Genomic DNA, 8,754 nt, shown 5'->3' on the forward strand with positions numbered 1-8,754 from the left:
AAAACTTTTATTATTTAATAAGAATATCGTCTCCTTATAAAAATAGTGTCTTTACATGCCCAAGTATGCACACATGACACATGAGCTAAAAAATAGACCCAACGCAGGTATTCCTGGGGTGAACATTCAATACCCTGAGGTTATGAAGCCAAGCCCCACCCCACAGGCTGGCCCCGGAAGTCTGGGCTCCCATGTCCCAGGTGATGGGCACAGCATGGAGACCCTGAGGGGCTCTGCAGCTTCAGTCCGTGTCTCCATCCCCATCACTGCCTTCCAAGGAACTGGGTACCTGCAGAAAAGGGGCAGACAGGAAAGGACTATGAGCCCAGCACTTGCCCTGCATACTGGTAGGCATTCCTTCACCCTTGGGGACCAAGACAATCCATCAGTCTTTCTTCCTACTTAAGAGTCTGGTCGAACAACCACTTCATTCTAAATGACACAATGCCGATCGCTTGTGCCATGTCCACCCAAGGTAGGCCTGGTCTGGGGGCTAACCCGACCTGAAGCAAGGCTCTGGGCAGTAGCAAGGGCCCACACCCAGCAAAGCTGGCCCCCACTCAAGTGCCACCCTCACAGCTGCCAGGAGTATGAGGTCAGTGCAGCAGAGCTGACTCCAGCTCAGGACGGGGGTCAAGCCCCTAGGTCACCAGGTCTGAGAGTAGGGGGCAAACAGAGGTGCATCTTGAGAGCCCCGACCACCTGGTCCCGCGCCATAGCTGCCAGTCCTACACCACTCCCTGTGACAGGGACAGGTGTGGGCCTCGGCATGCCACCCCAGCCCTACCTGGGCACTTGTGCTGGGGGCTGCCAGGGCAGTGGCACTGAAGTCATGGACAGGCAAGGTGCTCAGCCACTGTGCCATGGACCGCTCGTGCCGCTCCGTGCTGACGATGGTGGGGTAGATGTGCTGCTCCTTGAAGGCAGCCGCCTTGCCCTCCTCCTGAGCCCAGTCCAGCGGCTCGTGCAGCCCATCCCCGCCAAAGCGCTGGTTGTACTTCTCGAAGTGCACCCTCTCCAAGACCAGGCCGAGCCCCGGCGCCTTGGGCACATCCACCTTCTCCTCCCCCCAGCTGCGCTCCAGCACGCTCTCAGGGGCGTAGCCCTTCACAATGGCCACCAGCAGGCCAACCATCTTTCGGATCTGGTGCATCATGAAGCTCTGGCCCTTGACCTTGATCATGGCAAACTCCAGGCCCTCACGCACGAAAGGCTGCTCACAGTACATCTCCAGGATGTAGCGCCGCGCGCTGGGCTCTCTGGGCCCCTTCTGTGAGGTGAAGTTGTGGAAGTTGTGGGTGCCTGTGTAGCAGGCCAGGAGCCTGTTGACTTGCTGGAGGGTCTCCGTGCTGAGGCGGTAGGTCTCGTCCTGAACGTCCCGGTCCTTGTGGGCAAAGGCAAAAGTCGGCAGCATGTAAAAGTACGTCCTGGCGTCGCACCTGTTCTTGGAGTTGAACCCGCCGGTCACCCTCTTCAGTCCTGGAGCAGCACATGAAAGATGTGCGTGAGCCAGCCACCATGGCTCGACTGTAATCCCAGTAACTCAGGAGACTGAGCCAGAGGTTTCCCTGGCAGGAAAGCTCATGAGACTCTTCTCTCCAATTAATCAAACACACAAAAAGCTGGAAGTGGTGCTGTGGCACAGGTGGTAGAGCGCTAGCCTTGAGCAAAAGGAGCTCAGGGGCCGCCCCCAGGCCAACACTCAAGACCTAGGACCGGCCCAAAAAACCAAGATGCCTGTGAGCAGAAAAGCCTCACTGGAGTGCTGTGTGAGACTGGCGATACATGTGCGAGGCCAAGTGCCCAGTTCTAACAAGAACTGCAGCACAGGCTCCCAGACACTTCCAACGCCACAGGATCCCAGCATGAAACCCAAACACAACTGTTAAGGGTCTCCTGAACATGGGATCTGTGAAGGTGTGGGGAAATCAATCCACATGCACACGGGAGTCAAGCTGCCTGCCAAGTGTGCCTTGGGCCTAGCAACTCACCCGCTAGCAGCTTTTCTGTATAAAGAGTATTGGAAGTCAGTGGCTCACACCTGTAAGCCCAAGGCTTACAGAGGCTGAGAACTGGAGAAATCGTTCAAAGCCAGTCAGACAAAAAGTCTGTGAGTCTCCATTTCCACAGACCACAGGAATGGCTCGAGTAGTCATGAACAGGAAGGCTTGCGAAGCACACGGTACAGAGTTCAAGCCCTGAAACATGCACACGGGAGAATACGCACAGACGCAGCAGTACAGGGCTGTCCTGACACCACTGCCTAGACCAGCGTAACACAGCAGCAGCCACTGGTGAGGCGCACATCGTGGCTGTGACAGGACCACCTCCACGCAAGAACGGTGAGAGGCATACACGAAGGTCTTCAGACCCACTGCTCTGAGAAGGACTTTCCAGGAGGGATTCGCCTCACAAAGCAGAAGGATAAGAAAAGTAAACTATAGTGTGCTCACCTAGCATGCACAAAGCCCTGGTTTTGATTCCCCAGAAAAAGTCTAAGTGGCACTTTGTGACTCAAGTGGCAGAGTGCTAGCCTTGAGCAAAGAAGTGTCCAAGGACAGTGCCCAGGCCCTGAGTTCAAGCCCCAGGACCAGCAAAAAAAAAGGCTTATAGTATACAAACTATTGAGTCCTTTTTATGACTTACACATGATGTTTTGGGCAGCTTTATCTGTAGTAGCCCAAACAAGGAACCCCAGATTTCTAGCAAACAGATTTGAGAACTGTGACAACTCATATACCAAGAGCAGAACCCCACGGAGGAAGTCTGTGCATCAAGAGTGATAGTCCTAAAATAGGACACAGCCAGGATACAGGTCAGTAGTAGAGAACTTGGGTAGCGTGTACAAGGCACTGCTGCCATCTCTGATAGTAGAAAAACAGCCAAGCAAACAAAAGAGAGCAAGTATTATGAGCCATTTATGTACATTTTTAATCAGGGCTGGGATGGGGCTTTAGTAGCACACTTGCCTGGCTTGCACAAGACCCTGGGTTCCATCTCCACCACCAGAAACTATACCTTAAATACATATAGAAGGCCTCTACCTTCAAAAGACAACATAGGTTTCTTTTTCCTTTTTTAAAAAAGGGGAGGGGGGGGACCGGGAGTTTGGCCTAGTGGTTAAAGTGCTTGCCTAGCATGCATGAAGACCCGGGTTTGATTCCTCAGTACCACATACATAGAAAAAAGCCGGAAGTGGTGCTGAGGCTCAAGTGGTAGAGCTCTAGCCTTGAGAAAGTCCAAGGACAGTGCTCAGGCCCTGAGCTCAAGCCCAGGACTGGCAAAAAAATAAATAAATAAAAAATAAAAAATAAAAAAGGGGAGGGGGGGCCTGGAGTTTAGCCTAGTGGTAGAGTGCTTGCCTAGCATGCACGAGGACCTGGGTTCAATTCCTTGGTACCACATACATAGAAAAAAGCCAGAAGTGGTGCTAAGGCTCAAGTGGTAGAGCCTAGCCTTGAGAAAGGCCAAGGACAGTGCTCAGGCCCTGAGTTCATGGTCCAAGACTGGCAAAAAAAATAAAAATAAAAAAAATAAAAAATAAAAAAGGGGAGGGATGGAGCCGGGAGTTTGGCCTAGTGGTAGAGTGCTTGCCTAGCATGCACAAAGACCTGGGTTCAATTCCTTGGTACCACATACATAGCAAAAAGCTAGAAGTGGTGTTGTGGTTCAAGCGGTAGAGCTCTAGTCTTGAGAAAAGTCCAAGGACAGTGCTCAGGTCCTGAGCTCAAGCCCCACCACTGGCACAAAAAAAAAAGGGGGGGAGGGAGGTTTGCAGTGGCTCACAACTACTCAGGAGGCTGAGATCTGAGTATCATGGTTCAAAGCTAACCTGGACACTAAAAAGTCCATAAGACTCTTATCTCCAATTAATCACCAGAAAACCAGTAGAAGTGGTGCTACGGCTCAAGGGACAGGGCTAAAAACCTCACTTAGCAGTCTTGCTACAAAAGGGAACAGCTGTCCCATTCTACCCGCGCCCAGGACACACAGGAGAGAAGAAAGGCTCACCCACTTTCCTGTGACTCTTCAAGGCTTACCCAGAATCCGAATGTGGGATGGAAGGTGGCTGTTGATCTTGTCCAGAATGTCATCAATTAGCCATGCTTTCAGGGATACTACCTGACCAGCTGCAGACACACCCTAAAAAGAAAGCAGAGGACTGGGAGTGTGGCTTGGCAGTAGAGTGCTTTCCTAGCATTCATGAAGCCCTAGGTTCCATTCCTCAGTACCAAATATATAGAAAAAGCCGGAAGTAGCGCTGTGGCTTCAGTGATAAGAGTGCTAGCTTTGAGCAAAGAAGCTCAAGAGGGCTGGGAGTTTGGCCTAGTGGTAGAGTGCTTGCCTAGCATGTACGAAGACCCGGGTTCAATTCCTTGGTAACACATATACATAGAAAAAGCCGGAAATGGTGCTGTGGCTCAAGTGGTAGAGCTCTAGCCTTGAGAAAGTCCAAGAACAGTGCTCAGGCCCTGACCTCAAGCCCAGGACCGGTAAAAAAAAAAAAAAAAAAAAAAGCTGAAGAATAGTCAGTGTTCAGGCCCTGAGTTCAAGCCCCAGGACTGGCAAAAAAAAAAAAAAATGGTAGTAGAGAGGGAAGAAGTAGGTGGAGGCAGTCCCACCTGAGTACAACCTTCCTTCAGCATCCGGTCCCCGGGCAGAGCTGGCCAGGAGACACCTAGCTCCTTAGCAATAGGTGTGAAAACGGTGGTGTTGGTGGACCTTGGGTGGTGCACACCTGCAACCCTGGCTACTCAGGAAGCTGAGATCTTAGGAGACTGAGCAGACAAAGCAAAAAAGTGGAAGTGGAGGTTTGATTCAACTATCAGCACCAGCCTTGAGTGAAAAAGTCAAGTGAGAATGTGAAGGGCCTAAGCCCCAGTACAGACAAGCAGGCACAGGAACAGGCTCAGGCACACGTGCATGCACGTGCATGCATGTACACACATGCAACACACATACACGCAACACACACACACACGCAAGACTACATCTCAAAAATTCCAGAGCAGCCAGGGGCTGGTGGCTCACACCTACAATACCAGTCGAGGCAGACAAGTCCAAGTGACTCATTTCCAATTGATCAGCAAGGTCAAGCCCCAGGACCAACGTACACAAGTCTGATGAATGGGACCCTAGAGCCAGAGGGCCTGGTGTGGCAGGTGGTTTTCAAGGCAGGGCAGGGACTGCACCTACCTTATCTGTGCGGGCACAGCGCTGAAAGGACATCTTCCTCATGTCTGTGCCGTGATTTTCGGGAATGCAGCCCGCCCGGACCAGAGCAGACACCAAGTCATCCTCAATTGTCTTGAACTGAGAGGACCCCGAATTCCTCTGGGAAAAAAGGACAGACTTTCCTGGTTCCTGCCCGGGGGCCTGGGTGTTGAGCACACACCTGACCAGTCCCAGTCTCAGCCACAGGGGCAGCCAGCCAAACTGCAGTGGGGGGTGGGGGGGCACGACTGCTTGAGCACTCCCACACCAGCCCTTAACAGGACCAGGTCAGGCTCAAAGGCGCGCCTCCTCCACCCCTGTCTGTGGCCGGGTGACACCAGTCTGTGCAGCTTCTGGGGATCAATGCACGCCAGGACAGGATGGTCCTGGGATGTCAGCAGAGGTGATAAACCCACCCGCACTGGGGAGCGGTCCGGTGGTGGGCGGCCGGGCTGGCCTGAGCGGCCCCTCCGCTCCCGCCTTGTCTGGCGGCGCGCGCTCACCTGCACCGCGCTCACCTGCATGCCGTGGTAGCCCTTCCCCGAGTAGGCCAGGAGCAGCACGATCTTGCGCTTGGGCGGCTTCCGCGCCGGCGGCGGCGGCTCCGGCTCCCCTTCCTCGCCGCCCCTCAGCCTCTTGGCCGGCTGCGCCTCCTCCCAGACCCAGGCCCCCCGGGCCTTCCGCTCGGGCGGCGGCTGCTGCGGGGCCAGCGCTGGGGGGTCCTCGTTCCCGGCCATGGCGGGCAGGCTGCGAAGATACGTGTGCGGGGGCTGAAGCAGCAGGGCCTCCGGGCAGCCCTTCCGGAGGACCGGGAGACCGGAGCGGGCGGGGAGCAGCGCGGGGCGGGGGTCCGGGCGGGGGGGGGGGGGGCAGCGCGGGGCGGGGGTCGGGGGGGCAGGGGCGCAGCGCGGGGCGGGGGTCCGGGCGGGGGGGGGGGGGCAGCGCGGGGCGGGGGACCGGGGCGGGCGGGGGGCAGCGTGGGGCAGGGGTCGGGGGGACAGGGGCGCAGCGTGGGGCGGGGGTCGGGGGGACGGGGGGCGCAGCGTGGGGCGGGGGTCCGGCGGGAGGGGGGGCGCAGCGCGGGGCGGGGGTCGGGGGGGCAGGGGCGCAGCGCGGGGCGGGGGTCCGGGCGGGGGGGGGGCGCAGCGCGGGGCGGGTGGGTGGGGGGGTGCAGCGCGGGTCGGGGGGGGCGGGGGCGCAGCGCGGGGCGGGTGGGTTGGGGGGGCGCAGCGCGGGGCGGGGGTCCGGGCGGGGGGGCGCAGCGCGGGGCGGGGGTCCGGGCGGGGGAGGCGGGGGCGCAGCGCGGGGCGGGGGTCCGGGCGGGGGGGGGGCGCAGCGCGGGGCGGGTGGGTGGGGGGGTGCAGCGCGGGTCGGGGGGGCGGGGGCGCAGCGCGGGGCGGGTGGGTTGGGGGGGCGCAGCGCGGGGCGGGGGTCCGGGCGGGGGGGCGCAGCGCGGGGCGGGGGTCCGGGCGGGGGAGGCGGGGGCGCAGCGCGGGGCGGGGGTCCGGGCGGGGGGGGGGGGCAGCGCGGGGCGGGGGACCGGGGCGGGCGGGGGGCAGCGTGGGGCAGGGGTCGGGGGGACAGGGGCGCAGCGTGGGGCGGGGGTCGGGGGGACGGGGGGCGCAGCGTGGGGCGGGGGTCCGGCGGGAGGGGGGGCGCAGCGCGGGGCGGGGGTCGGGGGGGCAGGGGCGCGGGGCGGGGGTCCGGGCGTGGGGGGGTGCAGCGCGGGGCGGGGGTCGGGGGGGCAGGGGCGCGGGGCGGGGGTCCGGGCGTGGGGGGGTGCAGCGCGCGTCGGGGGGGGCGGGGGCGCAGCGCGGGGCGGGTGGGTTGGGGGGGCGCAGCGCGGGGCGGGGGTCCGGGCGGGGGGGGCGCAGCGCGGGGCGGGGGTCCGGGCGGGGGAGGCGGGGGCGCAGCGCGGGGCGGGGGTCCGGGCGGGGGGCAGGGGCGCAGCGCGGGGCGGGGGTCCGGCGGGAGGGGGGGCGCAGCGCGGGGCGGGGGTCCGGGCGGGGGGGGGGGGCGCAGCGCGGGGCGGGGGTCCGTGCGGGCGGGGGCGCAGCGCGGGGCGGGGTCCGGGCGGGGGGGCGTGGGGGGCAGCGCCGGGTCTTTACCGGGGCGCCCGCAGGCCGGGGCGCGCGGCCCAGCGTCCCCAAGCCGTCAGCAGCGCTGCCCGCAGGCCCCGGAGACCCATGCGCGGCGGGCGGCGTCCCTCACCGCCCAGAACACCACCAACCTCCGACTCCTCGGACCCTACGGGAACCTCGGACCTCCACGGCCCCTCCTACCCCCACGTCCCGGGAGTCGGAAGCCCCGGCCCCGGCTCCCCGCGCGCGAGGCGGCGGACCACGTGGGCGGAGGCGGAAGCCGAGCGAGGCCGACGGCGGCCGGCGGCGCACGAACGTCCTCGCGGAAGAGGCGGGGCCGGGCGCGGAGGGGAGGCGGGGCGCGGGGCGGAGGGGAGGCGGGGCGCGGAGGAGCGGGGCGGAGGAGAGCGGGGCGGAGGGGAGGCGGGGCGCGGGGGAGCGGGGCGGAGGGGAGCGGGGCGGAGGGGAGGCGGGGCGCGGGGAAACGGGGCGGAGGGGAGGCGGGGCGGAGGGGAGGCGGGGCGCGGGGGAGCGGGGCGGAGGGGAGGCGGGGCGGAGGGGAGGCGGGGCGCGGGGGAGCGGGGCGGAGGGGAGCGGGGCGGAGGGGAGGCGGGGCGCGGGGGAGCGGGGCGGAGGGGAGGCGGGGCGCGGGGGAGCGGGGCGGAGGGGAGGCGGGGCGCGGGGGAGGCGGGGCGGGGGGCTCCCGCGGTCCTGACGGGGGCGTCCCTACGAGGGCAGCGCTGGCACAAGGGTGGTCGCTTGGGCCGCAAGGGCCTGGCCTTTGAACTGGGCCTGGGCGCCGTGGCTGCGCCCGGCGGCTCCAGGCTCCCGCCCCACCCTCCGACCACAGCGCCGCCCCAGGGGTCGACCGGAGATGCGGCTCAGGGCCTTCAGGGCCCGGCTGGCTCTGAACCTCCATGCTCAGACCTCAGCCTCCTGCGCGGCCAGGATCTCAGGCGTGAGCCGCCAGGCCCGGTAATGTTTCATTCTCAATATTGACAGCAGCCTTCTACTCATTTAGGAAGCTACATCTTGTATTTAAAAAATAGTACAACCTACTCCTTTATTTTGCCAGTCCTGGGCTTGGGCTCAGGGCCTGAGCACGGTCCTTGGACTTCCTCAAGGCCAGCGCTCTACCACTTGAGCCGCAGCACCACTCTGGGTTTTTCCTATGTAGGTGGTACCGAGGAATCGAACCCGGGTCTTTGTATATGCTAGGCCAAATTCCCAGCCCCAAAACAGTACATTTTTAAAAGTGCAAATCTTCTGGTTGCTTCTTCCTGTAAACTTTGAATTATGAAGGTACAAACCCACAACTGCATTTACTCAAGAGGCTGACATAGGAAGTGTATAGCACAAACCCAGCCTGAGCAAGAAAATCTGTTGTTTTTGCCAGTCCTGAGCTTGAACTCAGGGCTCAGGGCCTGGGTACTGTCCCTGAGCTTCTTTTGCTCAAGGC

The 8,754-nt window shown here is 61.9% G+C and overlaps 1 protein-coding gene across 2 annotated transcripts; it reads right to left on the bottom strand.

Annotated features, from left to right (window-relative positions):
• Pus1 (pseudouridine synthase 1) lies at nucleotides 1-7,569 on the bottom strand. 2 transcript variants are annotated; one of them, XM_090319984.1, is made up of 6 exons: nucleotides 7,445-7,569; nucleotides 5,733-5,961; nucleotides 5,197-5,334; nucleotides 4,041-4,143; nucleotides 788-1,479; nucleotides 1-289 (listed from the first exon to the last, which is right to left on the bottom strand). In XM_090319984.1, the coding sequence occupies exons 2-6, from the start codon at nucleotides 5,949-5,951 to the stop codon at nucleotides 242-244; spliced, it is 1,200 nt and encodes a 399-aa protein (XP_090176110.1). In that variant the 5' UTR covers nucleotides 5,952-5,961; nucleotides 7,445-7,569; the 3' UTR covers nucleotides 1-241. The 2 variants fall into 2 exon arrangements, with proteins under 2 accessions (XP_090176110.1, XP_090176109.1); XM_090319983.1 differs by having other exon boundaries at nucleotides 7,323-7,569.
• Nucleotides 7,570-8,754: the final 1,185 nt, after the last annotated feature.

Source organism: Megascapheus bottae, chromosome 28 (assembly GCF_031878675.1).
Source record: "Megascapheus bottae isolate mThoBot1 chromosome 28, mThoBot2.hap1, whole genome shotgun sequence".
In the NCBI taxonomy this organism is placed as follows: Eukaryota; Metazoa; Chordata; class Mammalia; order Rodentia; family Geomyidae; genus Megascapheus; species Megascapheus bottae.